This window comes from Engystomops pustulosus, chromosome 1, assembly GCF_040894005.1.
Source record: "Engystomops pustulosus chromosome 1, aEngPut4.maternal, whole genome shotgun sequence".
NCBI classification, from domain to species: Eukaryota; Metazoa; Chordata; class Amphibia; order Anura; family Leptodactylidae; genus Engystomops; species Engystomops pustulosus.
The window spans coordinates 145,470,354-145,498,122 of record NC_092411.1 but is presented as its reverse complement, the minus strand read 5'-3'; the positions used below and the strand labels follow the sequence as shown (position 1 = coordinate 145,498,122).

Genomic DNA, 27,769 nt, shown 5'->3' with positions numbered 1-27,769 from the left:
TCCTGCAGCTTTCAGCCTTTGCTTTGCTGATATAGATAACACTAAGAACTCTTATTTTAAGTTTTTTTTTTATTTCAAAAGAGAAAATTGGTCATGGGCTGTTATGCTACATGTAATTTACACAGAATAAGCCATATTTTAAACAATAATGTGCACCTAAAAAGAAAAAAACATAATACATTTTGATCTCTTTAATAGATAAAAATAGCAGCTAAGTGCATTGATATAAAATGAACAAGATTATGCATCAATCATCTTCCTACCAAGAAATAATACATTAAAATAAGACTAAGAAATCCAGGTGAAACATAAAAATGGATGAGAAAAGCAAACTTGTATATTCATATCTATTACATTCTCACAGGGCTGCTATGGTTATGATTGTTAAAGGGGTTAGCCACCTTGGCTTAAAAATAAAAAATATATGGGCCTTTGTTCTTAAAATCAGTACACCCCACCCCCTAATGGCAAATACAAGGTGAATTTACTTACCTGGTCCCTTCTTCTTGTCCCGTCACATCAGTTCACAGTGACGTGCTTCTGCTCATTGAGCGGAAACGCAATGGATGGTTGGATTATCACATGTTCCTCCTGTCTGTGGGCTGGCCAGGACGGACAGCAAGGAGAAGATGGAGATAATACTGTAGGATAGCCAATCAAGAACAGAGCAACACTGGAGAATTCATAATAAAGGTAAGTTACTAAAATGTTGATAATCTTGCCCTACCAAACCACCAATGCTTAAATTTTATATTAAAGTGGCCAACCCCTTTAAGTACTTATCACCAACAGCTGTATTAAGAAATTATGTTAGGAATAAACAAAGATCTTGCAGTCCTGCAGGGGGTGCAGCTGAACTGAAGCTGGTAGAAAGGTCAGTACAGGCTGTCCCCTGGTTACGTACAAGATAGGTTCTGCAGGTTTGTTCTTAAGTTGAAATTGTATGTAAGTCGGAACTGTGTACTTTATAATTGTAGCTCCAGACAAAATTTTTGGGGACTCTATGACTATTGGATTTCAAAAATGTTGGGTTGTCATAAGAACCAGGATTAACAATAAATCTTAATTACAGCCACCTTTGATAACTGCCCTCTCACCAAGGACGCGGATGTGCGCATGTGCATTACTCGGTCTGCGTTTGATCCCCGGCTACCTCTGGCGCATGCACCACCTGTCCCGGGCGTGCGCGGTTTGATCGCCTCTGTGCGCAGCCGCCGGCGTGACCTACTCAAGAGCTACCACAATCCTCATGTAAGTGTAACCTTCCGTAACCATCATCATTATTAATTTCATTCTAATACTTTACATTCCCAGATCCTTTCTGTTCTTATATTTACATTATTCTAATACTTTACATTTCCAGATCCTTTCTGTTCTTATATTTACATCATTTCTTTAAACTGGATTGGTTGTTCTCCAAACCACTCCCCTATTAACTTAATGAGTTTGGTCTTATATATCTGCTGATTTTTGATTGCTGTTACATGTCCATGTTTTAGTCAGAAGAAGGGAACCTTCCGGAAACGCGTCACTTTTTTGGACAAAAAGTATCTTTATTGTATTTTATGAATTTACTTCTGTAGCTGTTTTATTTTACTCTTAGTTTTATCCTCAATAAATGTCCATTGCCTGAAAAACTGCTGTGAGTAGATTCAGTCAATTATCTTCTGGTGTAGACACACCACCATTTAAGGCCGTCCAGCGCCCGATATCATTAGCCCCAATTTTTATTATTTTCTGAGTACTCTTCTGCCACCGGTCCATCCTTAATTGGATTTGGATTGTACACTGCATACCACCAAGTGGTAAACAGGTGAGCAGTATTGCTTACTCTACACTGTGACGGTATTACACGAGGCGCCGTCCTCCTCCTGTTCTCTTTTATCTCTATGTACACTTTTGATAACTGTTACAGCTGCTTAGTGTAGCCTAGAGCTAAAGTACAGTAAATTACCAAAATCCAGAGGTCCGTTTGTAACTAGGGATTGTCTGTAAGTCTGGTTTACTTAAGTAGGGGACCGCCTGTATATGCTCTTTATTATTTTTACAGCCCGCCACGGTCATATATTGAAAAAAAATTTAATTATTTGATTTTAAGCCAACATATTAATTTTAAAATTTGGGAGCTAAGGACAGGCGCCAGCACTGTGCATACCTGGACAAGTTTCAGGGCCCAGAGCTGCTGGGGAGCCCACATATGGCTTCCAAAAGAGGGAATATATTTATATAACAATTTATAAGTGCTTTATTTATTTTATTATTTATTATGGGGGCAAAAGAATATAATATCTACATATTTCCCCTCATAATAAATTATATTGGGATGGGGTTCCTTTTTTATAACATATTTCATTATGGGGGCATTAGTGGGTATAATCAATTATAGAGGCCCCCATAACAAATGGCTGTATAAATAGACCTGCTCATAATTAATTATAAAATATGCATAGAGCCATGCTCCCTCCATAATAAATGATTGGTCCCAATAATAGATTTGTATATAAGGGGTATATGTATATACACTTAAATTAGTGGGTACAGTATTTATTAGTATCAAACAAAAATAGAGAACAGAAAAAAAGGAATGGCACTCACCTTCTGTAGTCTTCTTAGTGTTGCATTTATTGTTGCATTTATACAGCGTCTGTTTCGTGCTGTATAAGCGTTATGCAGCGCGAAACGGACATTGTTTTGTCTTGATGGGAAGCCCTGCACTTTTGTTTTCTCCTCCCTCCTGGTTATGGCTTGTGCCTCTATAAAGTTTTTGTAAGTATTCACTAATAAATGCAACACTAAGAAGACGCCTGATAGTTCGTGCCATTCCTTTTCTCTGCTCTCCATTTTTGCTTGCAAGTTTCGAATTCTCCTGTATATTGGGAAAAAAACCACCACTTCCAGCTGCTGGAATTTATAGTCCACTCTCATAGTCCGCAAATGTACTCATGTATGTATACATATTATGTACACATTATGTACAGATTAGGTAGGAGCACAGTCTTGTTATGCAGTAAATGCACTATGGAGATTTGTGGGTCAAACTCTTTGGACCCCATGCAGAAGAGACATCATCTATAAGATGGCACACATTATGGTGACTGATCAGTACTACATTACTATTGACAAAACTTCTAGTGTGTGACACGACTCTCGGCTTAGTGTCACTCATCGGGCCTTAGTGAGCCAAGTCTTTGTAGTGTTTTTTGGTGTGTATGTGGAGCAAACAATATGCCTTAGGGCAGTGGTGGCGAACCTATGGCACGGGTGCCAGAGGTGGCACTCGGAGCCGTTTCTGTGGGCACTCAGACCATCACCCCAGGACAGAGTTCATCAAATAGGACTAAATCTTCCTACAGTCCCAGGCAACTTAAACGATACTTCTTTGGAACTGCGGGAAAAGTGAGAAGGCGTGGACTGAACTGCATTATCTTTGAAGCTCATCCTGCTGGACCCTCCATTCTTTCTCCACAGAGAGACCCTGGAGAGAAGCTACAATGATAGTCTGAATTTGGCCTCCTTCTTTCAACTGTATTGGTGGCCTCAGGGGGCCAATACAATTGATAGATCTGGAACAACCGGTAGCAATAGGTTACTGCTTAAAATGACATGTTGGCACGTCACAGTAAATATGTGGATTTTAGTTGTAGTTTGGGCACTCTGTCTCCAAAAGGTTTGCCATCACTGCCTTAGGGGCTTGTGGTTCTGATCCTGTAGGTGGGTTATTCTGCAGTGATTCCTTCTGGAATGCTGTCTCAAAGTAAGAATGTGAATTTTTAGTACATAGAAATTTTGATAATTAAAAAGAATCTAGCATCTCTGGGTTATAGTCAGCTATTATTGGCTTACAATAACTTAGGAGATAAATCTCTTTCTAGACATATGGCATTAACAATTGCAGCCCTAGGACTCTCTACATACATTACACATGCACTACTGTAATCTGTGTACTGTTAGATGGTTCAAAGATATGGACAATCCATTTCATGCTCATATGAAACATCAGGTAAAAGTGTTAAAGTGTGTAATAGTAAAGTGAAATTAAAGTGTATATCACATTGGTAACAAGAATTGGTACTACACACTGATAAACACATCACTCCACATATCTTATAGTAACACCCATAAACTTATGCAGTATTCTACACTGTTCAAAAAAATAAACACATCACATCGTATATCTGAATGAATGAAATATTCTCATTGAATACTTTGCTCTGCACAAAGTTGAATGTGGGGACAACAAAATCACCAAAGAAAATCAAATTTATTAACCAATTGTGGCCTGGATTTAAAGGCACCCACAAAATTAAAGCGGGAAAACACACTACAGGCTGATCCAACTTTGATGTTATGTCCTTAAAACAAGTCAAAACAAGACTCAGTATTGTGTGTGGCCTCCACGTCCCTGTATGACCTCCCTACAACGCCTCGGCATGCTCCTGATGCGGTTGCGGATGGTCTCCTGAGGGATCTCCTCCCTCAGAAGGACTAAAGAATCTGCCAACTCCTGGACAGTCTATAGTGCAAAATGACATTGGTGGATGGAGCAAGACATGATGTCCCAGATCTGATCAATCGGATTCAGGTCTGCGGAACGAGTGCGCCAGACTATAGCTTCAATGCCTTCATCTTGCAGGAGCTACTGTCACATCCAGGCACTGCATTAGGAGGAACTCAGGGCCACCCATACCAGCATATGGTTTCACAAGGGATCTGAGGATCTCATCTCGGTACCTAATGGAAGTCAGGCTTCCTCTGGCAAGTACATGAAGGGCTGTGAAGAGCTCCAAAGAAATGCCACCCCACACTAGAGGTGGAGGTAGCGGTCCTGCTAGATTGTTGCTCTCCTACGGCACCCACCACATCTCCAGCTGTACTGGCCTGTTTCCTGGTAATGCCTCCAGCCTCTGGACACTAACAAAAAGACACAACAAACATTCTTGCCACAGCTCACATTGATGTGCCATCCTGGGTGAACTGCACTACTTGAGTCACTTGTGTGGATCCATCTTATGCTACCACGTGTATGAAAGCACCACCAACATTCAAAATTGACCAACACATCAGCTAGAAAACATTGGTACTGAGAAGTCGTCTGTGGTTCCCACCTGCAGAACAACCTGTTGCGTTTCATGTGAAATTGATTGTCAATCAGTGTAGATTCCTAAGTGGACAGTTTGATATCACAAAAGTTCAATTTACTTGGCGTTATATTGTGTTGTTTAAATGTTCCCTTTAATTTTTTGAGCAGTGTATAATCCATAGATTTCACACGACACTTGAATCTATATCTAAAGTTATGAACTATCACTCAAAGCATTTTATAGTACCTCCCGTAAATTGACACCATGTTATATAATATTTAGGAATATTAAGTTGGGGAAAAGACAAAAGAGTATTTATTCAACTACTATTTACAGCTAGAAGAGTGATACTGAATCAATGGATAAAGCAAGATGTACTTTCAATTGAATAATGGAAAAGGGAAGTATATCATGTTTTATGGTTAGAAAAATCTTGGTTCTCTAGACAGGTTAGACAAACAATGACGGATAAAAAGTGAGAAACATGGTCTTCTGGAAAGAGATTTGTGAAGGAAAAAAGAGGTTATGCACTGCTTTCTTGATAAGTGAAGTGCTTTACTTTACATATCAAGAAAGTGGAGCAGAACTTTTAATAGATGTATATTGGTAAATTCCATAACATCCTACCCCCCACACTTACACACATTACAAAAAACATGAGGTAAAGTGGGCAACCCCTTTAAAGCACTTTGGTAAGGACTATGTATAAATAAATTATATAAAAAGTTTCATATGTAAATGTGAATTTTGATGTATTTTTCCATTGTAGTTAAGTGCAATAGAATACTAAGGATAAACATTGGCTTTCCCCATAAAACAGTAAGTTTTAAAACAGTTAGTTTTAGTTTTTTTAAGTTGTATAAATTAAATATATTTTAAATTGGTTCCTGTAAAAATAAATCTGTAAATAATATTTGTTTTCTGCCAAAAATGTGGCAAAAAACTTTAAAAAGATAATTGTACAGCGCCATCTACTGAGATTTAATGAAACCGTAAACCAGCATTTATTGTAGGATCCTATAAAAGCAAAACACAATAGCCATATTGTCCTCATTGCATTACCAATAGCTATTTGGTACCTCTTCTGGGGGCAGCTTGTGAACAAATACCAACAAGGAACACTGGATCATCTGCATTGTTTCTGCTGTGTCTCAAACTATTTTTTTTTAAATTTTTTATTTAAATCTTAGGACATTTGACTTTTAACCCGGTTTTGAACGATTAGACAACAATTTGTAAATGCAAATTATCTGCATTTTATGGGGATTATCTGTGTAATAAAGTCATGAACTAAAGAAAGTCATGTATACAAGACTATTACAATCTATGACATGCAATGACAGACTGGGAATTTAAAGTGGCCATCACAAGTAGGCATAGCCAACAATAAATAAGCCATAGCAAATGGTAGAATAAGGATAGGTGCAGATAAGCAAGGGATTACATTTCTAGATAGCTGGTACTTTAGAAGCAGCTGATGCAAATATTTTAATTTCCTTTTTTGAAAAGACTTATTGTAGATTGTGTCTATTGTAGATTTTGTCTCTTGCTAGAAAATTGTGCTCTTTGCTAGGTGCATAGACTATGTGTGCATACTATGGAGTGGTGATGAAGAATTATTGGATACGTTTGATACTTTTGCTTTGAAGAAATATTGAAATATGTTGCACTATTAAGATGTACTAGTAAAAAGGGATGTAAGATCCAATAAGTTTGTTACCTCATTATACACAAAGTCTTCTGATCGTAATACCATATATAGTCATGTATAAGCCGAGTTTTTCAGCACAGAAAATGTGCTGAAAAACCTCGCCTTGGCTTATACACGAGTCAATGATAAAAAAATAAAAATTAATCCTCACCCTCCGTTGTCCCCGATGTTTTTCGCATCTTCCGGTGGCTCACCTTCTGTCTTCTATCTTCTCTAGCCGTCAGAGTCGCGTCCATGTGATCTGCCGGCCGTCACACACTGTGATGCAGCGCTGTCTCCGCTGATGACGTCATCACAGTGTGCGACGGCCAGCCCGATCTCCCGGCCAGAGAAGACAGAAGTGTGAAGAAGCCACCGGGAGCCGCGACATCGGGGACACCGGAGGGCGAGTATTAAGTTTATTTTTTTTATTTGTATGCTACCAGGGGGCAGGCTGTAGGCTGCATGGGGGCAGGCTGTATGCTACATGGGGGCTGGCTGGCTGTATGCTACATGGGGGCTGGCTGGCTGTATACTACATGGGGGCTGGCTGGCTGTATACTACATGGGGGCTGGCTGGCTGTATACTACATGGGGGCTGGCTGTATACTACACCCTCAGCTTATACTCGAACCAATAGGTTTTCACAGTTTTCTGTGGTAAAATTAGGGGTCTCGGCTTATACTTGGGTCGGCTTATACTCGAGTATATACGGTAATACATTGGGGAGCATCTTCATACTTCAAATGTTTGGAGGGATAGTAAAGTGGCAGTTTGTGAGAACATGTCGGATTTGCAGTACCCATGAAGAATATAATAAACAAGCCTTAAAGAGGATTGAGAAGTTAGATGAAAGAGTGTACCCTACAGTCATGGCCATAAGTTTTGAGAATGACGCAAATATTATATTTTCACATGATCTGTCGCCCTCTGGTTTTTATGTGTGTTTGTCAGATGTTTTTATCACATACAGAAATACAAGTGCAATCATATTAGGAGTAACAAAAGACCCCATCGGACTCCCCCATTCTCGTGATCTGTAGGGGTCTCATCACTGAGACCCCACCGATCAGCAAGTTAGGCACTATTCTGTGGATAGGGCCAAACATGTATAGTGGGAAAACCCCTATAAGGTCTCGCAGACCTTGGTTGGCAGTGTATCCTTCCAAGTGCTAATGTAAGTGCACAAACAAAATTATACCAGAATTGAGCAAAAAGTGAAAACAAAAGGATTTTCTTCCTTGTAAGTACTTGTCAAACTCAAAATTACTGTACACTGACAAAATGTAAAAGTAAAGTCATTCTATTACCTCTGTCCTCTTTAAACAACCAACCTACTCCAAATCTGGTGGACTTGCAATTGCATTTAGGAGAATGTACTGTCAAGATGGCACCGCTGCATTTGGCTCTCTGTGCTTCGGCTCCCCCTGTGGCACTGACCCCATCACCCCATTTGAGCTTACAGATCACTGGCAGCAGGGTTACATGTGTATGACTTCGTCCAACAGAGCGCTGAAACTGGAACGTGGCAGCCAAGATCACCGGTTGTGGCGTCATCAGAGCTCCTGAAATGAAAGTGATCACAACCAGTGCCTTACGGAAAGTGAGGTGGAACGCTGTAACAAAGCTCCAGTGGTATCCACCAGGCGGCATAAGCAAAAGTGGAGGTACAGACAGTGTCTTCTGCCAAACCAACAGCACACTGTTTCACCACAATCACTGTTAGAGCCACACCAGCACCCCTACTGTAGAACTCCTATGAATGTCTGTCTACCCTGTGTCTATTTGTTATTATCACGAGTGAATTTTGTACTGTAATCATTTGCCCTTATGTAATGTAATGTGCTCATGTTAACCTGTACTGTGCTTCATCACAATGTCCTGTAACTATGTTTGTATGCAACTAAGGAACTAGCAACATGTAACAACGTGTATGTATGTAGTGTAGGTATGTAACTGTAACATTAAGCCTCTCTCCAACTCTGTCCAACAATTGCCAGGACACTATGTACAAAAGAATACCACCCTCCAATCACTACAAGGATTGGTGAAGGCCTAACTGAAGGAAGCGCAAAGACCTAGGGAGTAGAGGTCCTGTTTCTTTTAATTGATAAACGGACATGTCGAGCATGTGTAAAGCTGCTTCATTCAATGTCTACATCAAACATTCTGAATTATTTGCATATCAACATTTCAATTAAGATATTTAAAATAGCTCAATATAAACAGCATTTTCAAAACTCTCTGTAATTTCTGTCCACTGATCCTTTAGAGGAAAAGAACGTATATGCCATGATGATAGTTTTACCCTGCATTTTGAAGTATTTAACTTTCACACATTTTACAGGACAGATGTATCATTAACATCAAGAAGAAATGGAATCAATATCTTTTAAAATAGTTTATTTACAAGTTCCTTAACAAAAGTACACTTCTGGTTACAATGGAAGAATCGACTGAAAAATGTACATTTCATGTTCATAATGGTAATAAGCATTCATCCTATATACACAAGTCTTGTCACTAACGATTCCAACATGTCCTTCTATGTACCGCTGACCACAGATGTAGTTCTATGGGTATTCTACGGAAGTTTGTCATGCATTTTATGCAGTTGCAACTAAAGTACAAAGGAAATTATTGTTTGCTGGGTAAAGATAGTCCATCATGCTTGATTGACTATGGTACAACAACAACGGTCCACGTGGACGGAGGTTGCAACTCCTTTATAAAAAGTTTAGAATGTAGTTTGGCGGTTTTGATAAAATGGTGTCTGTGGCGTGATTATACTTCTAGGCCTGACATAGCTAAATCTTAAAAGCACCAATGTTATACCAACACCATCAGCACCAACCCGCCTGTGGTTAATGGATTCTTTGACTTTACAAACTAGTTATAGCTGAAATAAAAGGTACATTAAAGCTTGAATCTGTATCAGTATTAAAAAAAGGTCAATGTTATGTACTGTTCTGTATGAAGTAATACTGCAGTAAAAAGTTGCATTTTAATCTATACAATAAAAGAGGCAAAAAACTGGAGCTGAAGACTAGCAGGGTCTAAATACAAATATGTTCGTATAAATACATGTGTTAGTAGAAATACATGAATGTATGAGAACAGTTTATTTAAATAAAGGCTAAAGGCAGCAGTTATATGCAAATGTAGTCCATAGAAAAGATATTAGGAAATCAATACAATGTGGCAACGGCATACAATAAGTTGTAGAATATAATTTAAAATAAAATCTTATTTTAAAGGAAAAAAAAAAAAAACAAGAACATGAAAATGTAAACAAGTTATTTCTTAAACAGTCATATTCACAAAATGTACTTATTACATGTGGCAAGGGTCTATACAATGGAAAGTGTGCAACAAACTTGCTTATTATATGTATGCATCCGCCATTCTGGCGCACACAAGTGGTTAAACATGAGCTCTGTATTAAGAAGCTTAAAGACCGCATTACCTATACCCAATGTTGGCCTGCTCTACAATATCAGGTACAGTACGTCTGCACCATTTTATACCTATACACCCTTTTACTGAGCATGTAATAGCATTAAATGGTAGCTATGGACATTACACAAAAGGTGCCTGATGCATATCTGATGTTCTGAAAATACACAAAGAGAAAGCACAATACCTTGACGCCGTGCTGTGACAAAGGTACAAAGTGCTTCAAGTAGAAACAAATGGTAGGAAGCAAAGCATAGGTTAGACCACTGCCCCTAATGATGGTTAGTCTGCTGGTTAGGCCGTCCAAACATAAATTCTCATGCAAAATGTGACTGCGCATCATGCAAAGACATCACTGCAAATAAATAGCAAGGAGAAAATATTAATGGCATGAAGTTCAACATGAAGCCTTAACCCAATTCAAGCCATTCATATGAAACATTTTAAGAGAAACAAAAAGACAAGGATAGTGCACTGTAGACTTTACTTTGTAGAAATGGATGTATGTCTCCAGGTCAGGGTAGACAATAATAGTGGTTAAGTGTATGGTAAAAATGTACAAGTTTTAGCATTCAATGTTTCAACACCGCTTAGATAGCCTACTACAACAATGAAACGTCTTTGTCTACCTGTCTCTCCTTTTTTAGGGTAAACAGCCAGGCAAGATGACAGGTAAAAAGTGCAATTTTTGGTGGAATTGAATATATTTGTAGGGCTTAGTGATTTATCCTTATCCAGAGATATTCTACCCAATTCCAATCACACCTAATAGATTTTCATCTTTGTTTATGCTTCTTCCTTCACACTCCATGGTATGTATAAAAACCTAAATTTCATCCTAACCAATTGCTATGGTCAAAGTTGAAGCAACACTAGACAGTTTTTATTTTTTTACTGCAACTCTGATTACCCTTGTGCAGCAGTTTTTTTTATATCCTCCTCAGATTAGCATAATCTTGTAATAGCTGTTTCTCTGGACTGTGTTGATGACTTACAGGGTGAGCGGCTGCTCCCTCTGGAGAGAGAAGGCCGGAGGTCATGTGACAGTGCTCTCAGTGTATGGTTATGTGTGTTCAGTGCTGTGGAAGTCTCCTACACAGGAAAGTGAGGTACAAGATCTCTGCTGTCCCCCATCAGTCCCTCAATACCTCAAGCTGTGTCATACACTCTTCTGCAGCTACCCTCTCCCACTTTCTGTTCTATGGACACTTTCTGCATAGCAGGGAGATGTTAGCACAGGCTATGTATGTTATGTTACTATTTCACTACTAGTTTCTACTAATGATTACATTCTCCATGTGATGAAAGCTGCCAGGCTACACACTATATAAATCCTGTGCATACACTATCCAGTGTTCAGAGGATTTACTGCTAAATTACTTAATGAGAGAACATACAGCATCATGAGAACTGTGGGCAGTCTTAATTGGCTTCAGGGTAGATACCGGAAGAGGTTAGTCTCCACCCACTTCACTGCTGCTCAGAAGTATTTCAGAAGATTCAGAACAGAAAATGCCATAATTTAGGAAAGAAAGGGAAGCGCAGCACAATATGGGAATAGTTCAGTTTGTTTTTAAAAGGGGAATCACACATGACAATTTGGCAAAAATCATGATGACATCAGAGTTACGTTTTAAATCTTACTAACTCTGCATTTAGTCTCTTCCTTCTACCATGGTTATCAGTAGTAGGACAAAAGATTAGTAAGCCCCCATTAATCAGCCACCAAGCCTATGGCTGGAGCAAACTAACCTGGTGGTCCTGGTTATTTATTGGTCTTAAAAGATCAGTTATGATCAGTGGTGATGCAAAGTGTCTGACCCTCCAGGTCTAATAATAATGGCCGATCCTAAAGATCCTACCGAGGATTCTTGGAAAGCCAGAAATCCCCCTTTTATTTACATATGATGACTAAACCCTTCTTTAGTATGCTGGCTGGAGTTTTAGCTGATAAATAGTAGTTTTGGAGACGGTACCTTCTTAATGTGTCTCAACAAGCACAACTACCATGTTTGGAAAGCATGGAGCAAATTAAAGGGTAGAGTGCAATGCTCCATACTTAATTATCTTGCCATATAAACAGAAAACATGCAGTGAAAGTGATGTGTTGTTTGTACAAATTCTTGTATTGTTTTCCACCAATGCTGGTATCCATTGCATGTCAGCATATCTTCAGCCTATCATGCTTTCAGACAGGCCACAAAGGGAAAACACATTGAAACTGTCAAAGGCTTTTTTATTTTATTTTTTAGCTTGCCAGTTATATGATGTAAAGTAATGTTACTGTAATGTAAAATGCCAAGAAAGGTCTGTAAGCCAATACCATTGGTAAGAAACGATTTGAGTTAAAAAAAAAGAGTAGATTTTAATATTGGCAATAATATAAGTATATCTGTGCTCTAGTACTGGTATAATCAGAAGGAACAGAGCAACTATAAGTAACCACCCACATAAAATGCAAATGAACTATTAAAGTCAATCAAACATACTGCTGGATGTCAAACCTAAGCAGAAAATTCCACTGCCAATCTAAAAACAGGACAAACTGTTAACATCCTTGTCCTGTATTGTTTTATGACGATATCTGCTGCAGATGACAAAAGACCCAAATAAAACAATGTAAAAATCCTTTGGAACTCTAAATTCCAGCCCAAATCACTGCACAAACGGGACAATCTCTACAGATAGGAACAGGAAAGACTCCTGTGCATGACCATGTGTTTGACCTGTGAGCTAGCCTCACAAACTTCAGAAAAACTTGCAACCTCATTGCCTTCTACTGGGCATGAGACATATTAAGAAGGTGGCTCAACACAACAGCGAATGTGCCTACTGTCGGCACCACAAGAAATGGGATAGGTTCTATTCCCGCTTGTCTTTGCGGCAGGAGAAGTCACTACCTCAGTGGTGTACATTTGCCAATGTCAGAGGAGCCGCAAGCAAAGCGACATGTTCATGTGCATAAGACCTTATTCTGGTTACACTGTGCATAACATATTTGTTATTATCAATGAGGGGGTTGGTGATGGGCCGTACCACAGCCCCTATGTAGGTCTATTGGACCTGGTCACAGTAGCTGGGTAACTGTGCAACAAAATATAGGAAAGCTCAGCTTACAATGGAGAGGCGAGGGTTGAGGAGCGCGTACTCTCCCTCCCTTCTCCACCCATGTTGTGCATTAGGTTTGACCAGTGTACATGATTTCCCTTCTTCCCTGTGGAACAGAAGCAGCAAGGGACTCTTTACCTCATATATAACTATGATGCATGGAGTCCAGTCCTGGACACAGTGGATGGTCTGTGAAATCCAGCAAGTGTACGGTTTGAGATTCATGGACCAACCATGCTTACGTGTTCTTAACAACTCCATTCTGCATTGATCAAGCACAGTTACTCTGGCAATACCCCACTGGGTAATGCGAGTATGTAAGACCGGAGACAAAAAACTCAATGGCTAACTGCATTGATCTTGTACTGAAGCGATGAGCAACGTTTAGTTTTTTTAAAGCATGTGCTTCAACTTTTTTTGGGGGGGCGATCAATCGACTAGAAGTCAAGAAAAGTAACATGGTGTCAGATTGTTCTTAACTTACCAGTAAGGGTGAATTCACATGACTGTCGCGGAGACGTATATACAGCCGTAAGCTTTCGGCCGTATATACCTCCCCAGAGGCCGGCAATAGGCTCCCGGTGTCGGTACTGTGTCACTAATGTGGCACTGTACCAGTCCGTACAAGAGGAAATGATAGAACATATTCTCTCTCTCCTTGTGTGCACGGCTATGCGCCGTGCATCCAAATGAAGAGTGGAAGGGTGCGCAGAACGCGACCCTCCTCCTCTCTAGCCATATGATGTGTCAGCATAAGTTAGTGTCAATGCACCCTAAATATGTAGGCACTACATGAATGCAAAAATTTAGACACTTTAGAATGTATCTTATCAGAGCAAAGTGTATATCTTCTCTATTTTGCTATCATCTACGGTTCACTCAACTTTTTTCTAAAATGTCTTCTGAATTTACGACAAAAACTCACAAGACTGTCAGATTTTAATAGCTCTATGCATAAGAAAAATGTAGTGAGTCAAAGCAGCTAGGTCTCAAAGCAGAAGCAGCAGTAGAGACACAGCTGGAAATGACAAATATATAATGCAGAGGGGAAGGCATCTGGAAACTGTTCTCCCTCACACACTGGACTATGCACTTATGCAAAGTTTGTTGAAAGGTTAGGCGTGCTATAGGTCTGTATGCAGCGCATTTTATAGAGGTCCCATGGAAGCTTTACTCAGGCAGTGACTAACATATTAGAGCTATAGTCTGCTTCTTTCCTTACAGCCTTCAGGGTGAGAATACAGGACACTATAAATCATCCTATACGTTGATTAAACATGTATGTATTATACATTTAAGTCTTTTTTCTGAAGCGACCATCTAATAAAAAAAAGTAAAAAAACAACTCTGACGTAAAAATGTAAGCAAATCGTATACACATGCAAAACATTGGCTGGTTTTCAGTATTCAGCCTATTGATTTCAGTGAAATGGATTGAACAGGTTTGATCTTTCCGGGTTATATAAAAGATATACTCTTGGAAATGGCAACAGGCACAGGCATTGTTCCCCTCCCGTACTATAATGACATGACAGCTATTGTCTAATCTCTGAAAGATTTGTTTCTGAAATGATCAGATGTAACTATAGTGGATAGTTCTTTAACATTAACCAGTTTTCTGTAGTCCAATACGTAGCTCCAATTTACAAATAAAACAAACATTAAATAGTAAGACAAAATATAAAAGAACACATTTACAGATTAAAGTGCTACCTTTCTGTTCACAGGGTAAACTGCGTACACCTAAGCATTCATCGTGAAACAAATTATGTTCGTTTTATGTTGTGAATATCTTATTAAGGACACGCATTTGTCCATTTGAGAAAACTGTATATAAAAAGACATCTCTAACAAAGACAGAGGCCTTTAAATTAGGCACATACATGTGGTCTCAGAAAAGGTGTTAGGGGTTGCGTCAGCACCCAAGAGACATTACATGCTATTAACATATGATGTGTGCTTAGTTCTTTCAGTCTACTGCCACCCTGTGGTGTCTCACAGACCCACTTAACATAGGTGCCTTCATTTGTATAAGTCAGAATGATGAATAAATATATCAGACAGGTTGAATTTTTTTTTTTAACGTATAAAATTTTTTTATAAAGATAAAATCACATAAAAACCCAGTAAAAGAAAACAGGGTATTTGTGTGGTCAGACAGAACATTCCAATAAGTCACCGAGGCAATGTGCATCCCGTCAGCCTCGCCAATTGTAGCACCTAGTAGTTATTTACATATTCCTGAAAAATACATTTTAACATTCTGTGCATACAAATGGCTCCTTTCAGACAGTTGAATCCATCATCCTTGAACAAGACAAAAGATTAGTTCTATGAAATGTAACCACATGCTTGCAGGTCTGTACACTTAAAGAAGGCATGTGCAAAAGAACAATTTAAGACACAGCGTGCCAACAATGGCAAACGCTGTAGAAGCAAGCACAGTGCACAACCCAGCCAAAAACATTCAGTTTCCTCTTGTAATATAACATACTAAGACGTTTATGATCACTTCACACCTTGGCATACATACTGCTGCCCATGGTTGTTCTCTATGAAGTCTGGAAGTCCATGAAGCAACAGTACAGGCAGTCCCCGGGTTACATACAAGATAGGGTCTGTAGGTTTGTTCTTAAGTTGAGTTTGTATGTAAGTCGGAACTGTATATTTTATCATTGTAATCCCAGACAGAACTTTTTTGGTCTCTGTGACAATTGGATTTTAAAAATGTTGGGTTGTCATAATAATCAATATTAACAATAAAGTTTCATTACAGACACATTTGATAACTGTTTCAGCTGATTATTGTAGCCTGGGACTAAAGTACAATAAATTACCAATATCTGGAGGTCCGTTTGTAACTATGGGTCGTATGTAAGTCGAGTGTTCTTAAGTAGGGGACCGCCTGTAATTGCCCTGCTAGCCTTGTCGTTTTTTTCATCTATAACCACATAGCTGAACAATGTAATTGCAACCTAAATTGTGGAAATCATACAGAAGGTCAGACAGACCAGCCAGAAACATTTGGCTCTTAAAACTCACAAACGGGGGGTGGGAGGGGGAATCTTTATACTCCATTACCATGGAAAGCTTTTTGGCACATTTAAAATAAAAATGTTTAGGACCGCTAAGTAAAGAGAAAACATATTAAAGTAAAAGCACAATGGTGACATTTCCTGAAATGCAGCTATGTGCAGCACCAGGTTATGGTGCAGATTTCCAGACATAAGGGTCTTCTACCTCGCTGTGGCTGGTTGTACATGTCCGGGGTAAGACCTTCTGGAACTTGTCGCTTGCCTCTGTCTTGCAAGGAATGACTGCCCTGAACCTGTACTTGCCAATCTATCCTCTGCAGCTTTTTTATGCAAGGTCATACCCTGAGATGGAAAAAAACAAAACAAATTTACAGGAGAGCTGGTACAAAAAAAAAGCATTTTTCAGTTAACATTGATTGCTGTAGGACAACACAAAATTGACTATAACAGGGCATTCTCTTAACCGTTTCCCAACCGCCCACCATGTATTTACGGCACACGTCGGGTCCCAGTGCATGGAGAGGGCTCACTGGCTGAGCCCTCTGCATAGCAGGTAAGTCTTTGCTGCATATTGCAGCAAAGACTTACCGGTAACACCCACGATCGCCACCGGAGAGGCTGCTGGCGGCTTCCAAAAGATGGCGACGCATGGGCGCCACCATCTTGTCGACGATCGCCGCTCCCCGTGATGTCATCGGGGAGCAGCGACCCGTCGCCATGACAGCCTCAGGTCTTCTGTAGACCTGAGGCTATCTCGTTATCAGCACATTGTAATGAATGAGGAGAAAAATACCCATAAAATGCCATACTGTTGTATGGCAGTATATGATAGGATCGATCAGACAACCTAGGGTTAAAGTACCCTAGGAAGTCTGAAAAACAGTAAAAAATAGAAAAAAGTTAAAAAAAAATTATAAAAAAAACCCTGAAAATTCAAATCACCCCCCTTTCCCTATAACTGATATAAATAAACTATATCAAGTAAGAATCATAAACACAATAGGTATCGACACGTCCGAAAATGCCCAATCTATGAAAATATAGTAACGGGTTTTCACAGCATTTAACCTCGTAACGGAAAATAGCGCCCAAAGTCAAAGATGGTACTTTTTTGCCATTTTGAAAAATATAAAAAAACCTATAAAAAGTAGAAATGTAATTTGGGGCGCACAGTGAAAGCCGTAAAATCCAAGCCCTCAAGAAAATGGCGCAAATGCATTTTTTTCACCATTTTCACTGCATTTGGAATTTTTTTTCCGCTTCCCAGTACATGGCATGGAATACTCAATACCATCACTATGAAGTGCAATTTGTTACACAGAAAACAAGCCATCACACAAGTTATGTGTAAAAATAAAAAGTTAGATTTTTGAAGGGTGGGAGTGAAAAATGGAAATGAAAAAACAAAGGGCCTGGTCCTTAACTGGTTAAACCCGTAGACATCACAATCCAATGACATTGAGCAGCCTAATAAAACAGCCAGTCACATGGAGGCATAATCTGCCACATGTGAACGGTTTAGTAGTGGAATCTATGTTATAGAGCAGTGATGGCAAACCTTTTAGAGGTCGAGTGCCCAAACTACAACATAGACCCGCTTATTTATCGCAAAGTGCCAACACAGAAATTTAATTTGTGATTTATACTCCCTTCTCTGTCACAGTTTTCATTGATACCAGCACCTGAGGACACCAATAAAGCAGAAAATAGTCCCAGGTAGCACTTTAAAATAGCTCTGTGCACAGCAAGTCCTGGGCTGTCTGGGACTGCAAGAAGATACCTGGAGTCATCTCTGGTGATAGCCTGAGTGCCCACAGAAATGGCTCTGAGTGCCACCTCTGGCACCAGTGCCATAGGTTAGCCATCACTGTTATAGAGCAATAGGAGATGAGCAGATTGATATAACGTACTATAGGGCCAGATTTAGTATAAATTGTATTTTCTACCATAATATGTATGTTCTTTCTAAGCTGTGAAGTCAAAGGGGTAGTCCACTAAGTCGGAAGTCACCCAGTTCTGGGCCACGGGCAAAAACTTAAACTTGGAGGAAGGGGGGTCACAAGGTAATTGCCTCAGGCGCTCTTCCTCATCCCGCGGCTCCGACTTCATCTCTCATCGGGTCACAGGCAGTGCAGGCCGAGGCACATCGATGCCGTCTGCTGGTATGCACTGGCTAGGACACTGCCGTGTTGCTGGCTGATTTCATTATAAAGGCTGCACGCCCGCAGAGACGTGCCTCTGCTCATACTGCCCGGAACCTGAAGAGAGATGAAGTCCGAGCACCGGAGGTAAGTGTTGTCTTTATTATTTTTATGGGGTTTCCGCTGTAGACATTTCATAGGGGGGGGGGGGATTATTAGTTGGGGGGCGCTGATGGGGACATTTTTTGGGGCCTCCACTGTGGACATTTCATGGGGGGGGGCACTGCTTGGGACATAGTCATAGAAAGTAAGCAACTATACTTGAAGCAAGTATACATTACATTAGTAGGTACAATATTCTTACCATATTATACCAGGCACTGACAATCAACTTTTCTTCTTGATCTCTCTGCGTCTTTGTCTTCTCATACTCTTTCTAATAAACAAAAAAATTACAACAAAAATAAGAAGTTAGATTTTATTTTGGTATGGAATATTATAAGTTAGCATAAAAACCACCTCTTAATATTACAAAGTAGCAAACATTGCTTATCAGCTTCAAAGACTATATTTAAAGGGTCTGAAGTGCACGGAGTCTCACTTTATGATATCCTCAACACCCTCCTACCTGATATCAGCAGGTGCAGGGTAAATTTCAAGTTGGTTTCTGCTTACATGAAATGATCCCTGAGATGAGAGGAAGTTGTTCCATGGATTCTTGTGGCCAAGAGGCATAAACCTTATGTTTTAGTTTTTTTTGCATTAACACTATTGGAATATAGGTTGGACTTTAAGTCAAACTGTCACCAATAATTTCATTTTTAGCTGGTGACAGGTTCCAATAGTGTTTTCTATGCTGATTTTAAAAATGCCTTTGACATCATTCTTAATCATTTCAGTATTTTATAAACCTTTATTTCACATTACTTGGCTCCCTGCCAGCATTGCGTGGTGAGCCTTAGGGTTGGGGGTCATATATCTTAGTCCCCTTATGCATTCTTCCTCTACTGCTCACTCATCTTAGCTTTTGCCTTCTTCCTGTCATATGCATTTAGCAGGCAGGGGAAAAAGGGGGATGATGTGAAGTAGAGGAAAAATACATTGAGGAGACTGACATAGGCTGCAGCTGCCCCTCTTCCCCAGGACTCGCCTCACGCTGCTGGCAAGGAGCCAGGTAATTTAAAATGAAGTTTTATAAAGTACTGAAATGATTCAGAATGCTGACAAAGGCATTTTGGGTTTTTTTTCTTTATAAATTGTTTCATTGACACATGAATGAAACAGAACATCATCATAAAACATGAAACATCAGAAACATTCGCCATTCATGGAGAATTCTACATAAAAGCAACAACCTTAAAACTCCCTTCCCAACTTATACATATAACAATAACCACCCTGGTCGAGGGGTGTCAGACGAACAATACAATTAAAAGTAGAAACTAGGGTTAGGCAACACAGTACTCAGCCGTCTTTCCTCTGTAAATTGAGAAATCCCTCCTGCCAGCCATGTGCAGAGGGGTACAGGAAGGATGTCCGATACTCAGTAACCATTATATTGTATCAAGTTAAAAAGAATCATAGCGCACTCATTGAAAAGGGATGAGAGACTCTCTGGAACTTATCCGGGCAGCCAGTGTTTGTAAACTATATTCTCGTATGGTAGAGCCAATTTCTTCCACGGAGACTCTAGGAGAGCGATCAGCCATCCAGCGTATACCAATGGCCTTATGGGCATAAACCAGTGCTTCCTTCAGAAAAATAGTTTCATAATGGCAGACAAAGGCATTTTTAAAATCAGTATAGCCCAGGCTATCGGAACCAGTCACATTTCACAGCTTTACTTTAATGTACGTCTTTATTAATATTCACGTCTTTATTCAACCCATCTACTGTAAAACTACAATATCCCAAAACCACAAAAATACAGGCCTCCTGGTGTATTCCAGGCACCAGTCGGTTATCTATGCCTGTAATATACCAAATGTGTTGTCAAACATTCCCAGTAGGGTCTATTATATGTATTTACTCTGTTTTGATACAAAGGAAAGAAAATGACAGAAACAAAAAAGTCACAATAAGGCTCACCTCTAAAGAATGGAACATTTTATCTTTTTCTTGAAGCTGATTTTTTAAAGCTTGGATCTCTGGTCCTGTACCCTGATTCTGCTTGGGATCCAAAGTGCGAATAACCTAAGAAGGTAAAAAATTTTTTTAAAAAGTACTTGTAGGACAAAATCATATTTCACATAACTGAACTATACCAATTATTAACAAATTTATTACTAATGAATAAAAAGTGAAAAAATCTTACACTTTTTGCCTTTTCTAGATATTTTTTGTAACGTTCTTCCATTTGCTTCATCTCATCTTCTTTCTTCCGTAAAGCTTCTTGCAGTTCTTCAATTTTCATTGCTATATTGTAGGCAAAGTTTAACATTGAGTCTTTTAAGATTTCATAAAATTAACGCATTGTTTAGATACTTAATTTGGAGTAAGGGGCACCCTAGAATACGCCTTGAGACCCTGCAGACTAACATTGCCTGACTCTTGGATGTACTAAACTAGTGGCACAGGCCCAATATCTCAAGGGCTGGGGTGTTGCTGAAACAGCTGATATGACATGTTAAATATCATCCATATACTGAGAACCTTTTGCTGGCACAGGAGACAGGAAAAGTCCTTAGTCGTTACGTGTGGGGTAAGGTCAAGCAATTCCTGGGGAGGGGCGATGGGTCACACTGACTATACTCCCTTAAGGGACAATCGCATGCTAATGGAATGCCTGAATCTGGAATGTGCATCTTTTTGGGAAGGGATGGGACTGACCAAGGTTTCACAACTTGTTGCTAGTTCATCGTCAAGACTTCTTCCAAGATATCCAGCTAAAAACATGCTTTTGAGGCACAAGCAAAGGAGCATTCTATGGAGATGTCCTGATCCAGTAACTAGCCAAGGAGGGGGCATTCTGCTGGACTTCTATCACTACTATACCAGCTTCTTTTATGCAAATTCCTAGATGGTGCCTGAACAAAGTAGGAAAATAAGACCATTTTTGAGGCGTACCGGCAGTTTCCTTGGGGGAAGCAAGCAGTTTATCCCAATAATATATTGTTCACAAGGTCTATAGAACGTATATGTTCAGGGGCTACCTGTCCCAAATGCAGGGAAAAGCCGGCTTACATGGCTCATATGCTGTGGTCTTGTCCCAGTCTGCACACATTTTGAACTAGTACATTAGAACTCATTGACAATGTATATTCAGTAATGCTCCCTAGGTACATTATTACATGCATTTTGGGGTATAAACAGAAGATCCCACTTGACACTAGTAAAAATTGTGGTGGGTAGATTGATGTATATGGCATTTAAATCAATTGCAGCCAGGTGGATTCAACCAACTTAGAGAGACATAAAGAGAGTACCTCTAGAAAGCTGAGGTGACGTTGCTTAGTGAAAGAGCCGTGTTTCCCTTTCAGTGACCATCCTTTTCAGTGCCTGTGACCGTCTCCGACTGTCGCTATGTCTATGGGGAGATTTACCAGAAGTGCCTGAGAGTAGAACTGCTCTAGTTGCCTATGGCAACCAATCAGAACTCAGCTTTCATTTTTGCAAGGCTGTTTATAAAATTACAACTGATCTCTGATTGGTTTCCATGGGCAACTGGAACAGTTTTACCTCAGATATTTCTGATAAATCCCCCACATATCTCTGTATACCTATCCATATTACCTCACACATAAGTGTCTTATACTCATTGCCTATAGTAACCAATCAAAACTCAAAGCTCATACAGAAGCAGACAATGGCTCCTGTATTTGGTGGTTAATAAGTGGATTTTGGAAAGTGGGAGGTGAAAATTTCAGCTCGAAACCAAGTCTATGACATTCCCTGACATTCAGCTCTGCATAATTTGGCGATTATAAACACGATGGTGCAGATTCACTTAGTGGACATACGTACATACACACGCTTTAAATATTACATTACATAATGCAGGGACTCCTGTCCACTGCATTGTGTGCAACTTGTGGAATCAGGCCACCATATGGTACATTTTCACAGGCTGTACACGTTTGTGTGAAACAGCCCTAGCTGTGCACGGTCTTAACACTTGTGATAAATCTGCCCCCGTCTATCCAGCCAGAACTGGCTGACCAATAAAAGAAGTCTGTATCCCTGCACTGATCTGTCGGTACAGTGCAAGGCAGCAGAGGGGAGGGGAAAAAGTAAAGTCTTGTTTTCAACATGGAGAGGACTTTGTTAAACATAGTTCTCTTCTAGTTACAGGTCTATAAAAAGCCTTTAGTAGCACCGGAAGTAAGGCACTTCACAGTAAACCAGTGGATTTTGGTTGTTCTTTGGGCACTCGGTCTCTAAAAGGTTCACCATCACTGATCTAGGGCGTCTGAATGATCCTACCATATACTGCCATAATACAGCATAGAAATATATGTCGTTCTTGCACATGATCGGTTACAAACCCAATGTCAATGAATCGTTGCTTCCCAATGATGGTGAACTATGATCACAACCAAGATGGTGGCAGTTACATGCTAGTTTTGCCGACAGTGTGTGAAGGGTCAACATACGTGATCATTACGAGCACTGATCAAAGGTGTTGGTGCCGGGTATTTGCTGCAATATGCAGCAAACACGCGATCTGTATGGAGAGGCCTCAGCCCGTGAGTCCTCTCCATACACCCCTTGCCGCCCGCTGACGTACCATTACGTTTGTTTGTGGCAAGGGTTTTAATAACTAGTAATAACTGCTCATTCTTCATGTTCCATGTAAAAACTAAAAACAGATACATGGACTATGCATTTAGGAGAGATAGAAAAAGGAAAGTAAGCTTACAGCTATTGTTGTAACGTGGCTCCAAATCTTCAATTATTGCACGTTTTTTCTGTAATTCATTATTGGCTTCATGAAGCTTCTCTCTGCATTCAAACAAATAAATTGAAAAAACACAAATTATTTTCCAAACTGCTGCAAGACCCATTTACAGAAAGCAATTTCTCACACTACAAGTACTAAATCAGCTAATATTGCGTAATAATTAGACAGCCTAAAATTCAGAGCAGGAAGTCTAAGGATGCACTATATTTATTAACATGGCCAACGCTGGATGATACATTTGGAGTTTTATTAGGGAAGGTGCCTCAGCCTGATCGCATATGCATTTCCAGGGAAACACATGTGATTATAAACCAGATCCTGGTGTCTTGCTTTTAACCCCTTCCCACCGCAGCCCTTTATCGTTTTTGCATTTTTATTTTTCTCTCCCCACCTTCAAAACATTTTTATTTTTCCATGTACAAAGCTGTGTGACAGCTTGTTTTCTGCGTAACAAATTACACATCAAAATGGTGTTATTTAATATTCCATGCCGTGTACTGGAAAGCGGGAAAAAAATTCCAAATGCAGTGAAATTGTTGAAAAAACGCCTTTGCGTTTGGATTTTACGGATTTCACTGTACGCCCCAAATGACATGTCAACTTTAGTCTTTGGGTCGGTACGATTACGGGGATACCAAATTTGTATAGGTTTTATAATGTTTTCATACATTTACAAAAATTAAAACCTCCTGTACAAATTTTTTCATACTTCGGTGTACGGAGCTGTGGCTGGTGTCAATTTGTGCGACTTTTGATGATGTTTTCAATGCTTTCATTTTTAGGACTGTACAACCTTTTCATTACTTTTTATAGAATTTTTATATATTTTAAAATGGCAAAAAAGTACCATCTTCAACTTTGGTCATTATTTTCCGTTGCGGAGTTAAACGCAGTGAAAAAACATTATTAGGCTACATTCACACGATGTATGCCCGCTGTACCGTAGTACGGCGGGCATTCATCGGCGCTGCGGAGAGGAGCAGGGGATGAGCGCTGCTCACGCCCGTCCCTCTCCATAGGGAGATACAACGCACGGCGCAGTTTCACGGGAAGAGATAGGACATATCTTATCGTTTCCCGGGCTACGGAGCGGTATGGTGCCCCGTACAGGGCCGTGAGCCCTGGGGGACGTATATCGGCCGTATATACGTCGGCCGTATATACGTCCCCCATACATGTGTGTGAATGTAGCCTTATATTGTGATAAATCAGGCATTTTCACGGCGGCGATACCCAATGTGTTTATGATTTTTAAAGTTTATATTTATATCAGTTCTAGGGAAAGGGGGTGATTTGAATTTTTAGGGTTTTTTATTATAATTTTTTTGGCTCGCGCGCCACCATTTTTTGAAGTCGATTAGCGGGTTAACATTGGTGCCAGAAACAAATGCGGGTGCAATATGCAGCAAAGACTTAACGGCTATGGAGAAGGCTCAGCCCGTGAGCCCTCTCCATGCACCCGCACACGGCATGTGACGTACTATTACGTCACATGTCGGCAAGGGCTTAAACAATACAAGACACCGGGGTTACCAACCGCATACGTTTCCCTGGAAATGCATATGCGATCGGGCAGAGAACATGTGATAGCAGCCTTATTGACATGTTTTTTTCTGGCTCGTTTCATTGATTTTCCACTGATGCCTTACAGAACCACTTTTCAATTGGCTTTTTTCCCCAAATATGGTTTTTTCCAGTTTTGTCAGTTTAGAACCTGTTCTTTTTGGGTTCACTGACAACATTGGATCAGTGGGGAAAAAAAACTGGCTCTAAACTATCAAAACGGAACAGAACGAAAAAAAAAAAAAGTGTGAAAAAGCCCATTAAAAAGAATCTGTATGGGGGAAATTCATTCTGTGCTGCCGTATTATTGCGGCCACAACCCCCCTTGCAATGTCAGATACATCAAGAGGCTTAAGCCTGGCATAGTTTTGCATAAAAACCAGCGGCTGAATGTTCGCTGGTTTTTCAAAAGAAAGCAGGCACTACTTTGCCGGCCGCTGTGCCTCTCTACACCCACATGGCGTGGTGGTGGCGTAATTGCTAAAGGGGTATTCCAGGAATCAGCATAATTCATATACAAGTGGGCACTCAAAATATAAGCTAATGTGTAATTAGTTGTTATTTAAAATTTTGCTCCCCTTAAAAGAAAATGCTGGTGACATAGACTGTAATGAAGAATTAAAATGCTACTGGCCCTTTAATCAGTCCGTTAATTTCCTCCGCGCGGTCCGTCGCAGAAAAGAAGATGGCCGCTGGTCACATGTCCACATCACATGTCCTGTACCTGCCTGGGCAGGACATGTGATCACCACTATGTTTGGCTGTAGTAGGTTGGTTGCAGTGCATCCAGTATGATCAGTGTTGTGGTGATGGCAGTTACACATCATTACTATGGTAACAGAGCAAGAAAACCTGTTAAATAATCACTGTTAGAGCATAAGTGGAGGAGTTACTGAGAACTAAAGGATCATGGAACTTGTAGTTTCCAGTGGCGGTCATCTTAGTGATAACTCCACCTACTTTAGAGAGGCCATACATTTTGTAAATCATAAAATCATATTATTTTAGCTCCGTTTTGTGACTAATGACATTGAGTATTGTTACATTCATTTATTTATATCATCAAGGGTTTTTGTGTCAGACGTTCATATTCCCGGAATACCCCTTAATGTAATCGCAAATTCTGCCACTGTGCAAGAATTTGCCATTACTTCACTACTTCTAAATCAGAAAACTGGCAGTGATAAATCCCCCCATATATGTCCAAATGGGGTACAGAAAAAAAATCACTGAAAAATTCCAATGCAAGTCTACCCCCAACCTCGAAATGCCCAGGGGCTGATTTCTATCCACTGGTATTAAACCATGAATCTTTCTGTAGAAGGACAGCAAAGAGAAATCTAGAAACCATGAGGAATTGGTACAGAAAGTAGATTGGAAAACTTCATTATCCAAACCATACGACTTATTTGCTAAAATGGGAAGTCCGTCATTAAGTCCTTTAACCACTTATCACCACACCTGTTTTCCACGTTAATGACCCGGCTATTTTTCAAGTTTTGTTTTTCATCAATGCATTCTACCAGCTATAACTTTATTAGTTTTCTGTCATTATAGTTCTATGGGGTCTTATTTTATTTAGAATTTATTTTTTTGTTTTAATAGCACAATTTTGGGTTTCATATATCCCACTGTTGAGCTTTTATTTTTATGCACCTTTTTGTGCAGCATATTTAAAGAATGCAAATTTAACAGGTTTTTTTTTTTCTAATAAAAACTTTCAGCGTTTATCATCTAACATAAATCAAGTTTTTTTGTCAATTTGGCTGCTTTAAATTTATTTTGCAAAAAGACCTGATTTTATTTGTACACACCTGTACTTACCTCTGTCGCAGATGACGTCATGCCGTGTGTGCACGCAGGCAGAGGGTATGGAAGTGCCTTTTTTCCCGCATGCACACACATAATGGGATGACACACCGCGTCATAGTGTGTGCGTGCGGGAAGAGACTATAGACGTGCCTCTCCCAGCATTGCTGGGAAGCCGGAGCCGACCTGAGAAGGCGAGCTGGGGGAGAAGAGGACGCTGGGGGTGAGTGCCGGAGGCGAGTTCCGAGTTTACTATTATATTAAGGGCACTGCTAGACATTTCATTTTAAGGGAGGTGCTCTGTTGGATATTTTATTGATGAGGGGAGGCTGTCACTGAATACTTTATTAAAGTAGACTAGTTGCTGCATTTTTTACCTTCGGCTTATACTCGAGTCAATAAGTTTTTTCCCGGTTTTTAAGGCAAACATACGTACCTTGGCTTATACTCTAGTATATAGGTAATATCCTTGGTGAATGAGGGTTGTTGATGCCCGAATGTCAATTTTTTTTGGTTCTGCGCTTTTTTAAATAATGATATGTTTGGAAACACATTACATATCAAAACTATTTTACTTGTTTTTTTTCATGACATGTGAGACTTTAACCATAGGATACTACTAATTACATAGTTTGTTCTTTATTCAGTTCTACAATATCAGCTAATTCTATAAACTATTACCAAAATATGTTATAAATATGTACAGCATCATTACATCAGCCTTTCCCCAAGTTCAGCTACAAATGCAGAGGATGCATGTACTTCTGCAATTCTACAAACTGTAAGCTAAACAACTGCGTTTTTTGCACAAGTAGCCATTTAAGTACTTAGTATACTTACAAGTGTTCTTCTAGCTTCTTCTTTAAGAGAAGTGACTAATAAAAAAAAAAGAAAAAAAAAAGAAAAACAGGTCACCTTAATATTAATTTGAAAGCTCCGAAATATACTGCATAACATGTGTTCACAGCTGTCAACTGCGTAGAACC

At 39.7% G+C, this 27,769-nt stretch overlaps 1 protein-coding gene across 3 annotated transcripts in view; it reads right to left on the bottom strand.

Moving 5' to 3' along the window:
- Positions 1-9,159: 9,159 nt before the first annotated feature.
- Positions 9,160-27,769, bottom strand: part of LOC140134834 (protein Hook homolog 3) — a 56,408-nt gene continuing 37,798 nt past the window's right edge. For 2 of the 3 annotated variants that reach the window (XM_072155544.1, XM_072155555.1), the window contains 7 exons: positions 27,624-27,658; positions 23,370-23,452; positions 20,826-20,926; positions 20,600-20,704; positions 18,876-18,947; positions 16,576-16,712; positions 9,160-10,582 (listed from right to left, as the gene is read on the bottom strand). In XM_072155544.1, coding sequence (XP_072011645.1) covers positions 10,567-10,582; positions 16,576-16,712; positions 18,876-18,947; positions 20,600-20,704; positions 20,826-20,926; positions 23,370-23,452; positions 27,624-27,658 — 549 coding nt within the window. In that variant the 3' untranslated portion in view covers positions 9,160-10,566. Of the gene's footprint in view, positions 10,583-16,248; positions 16,713-18,875; positions 18,948-20,599; positions 20,705-20,825; positions 20,927-23,369; positions 23,453-27,623; positions 27,659-27,769 lie in introns of those variants that run through there. The other variant, XM_072155564.1, reaches the window with a different exon arrangement.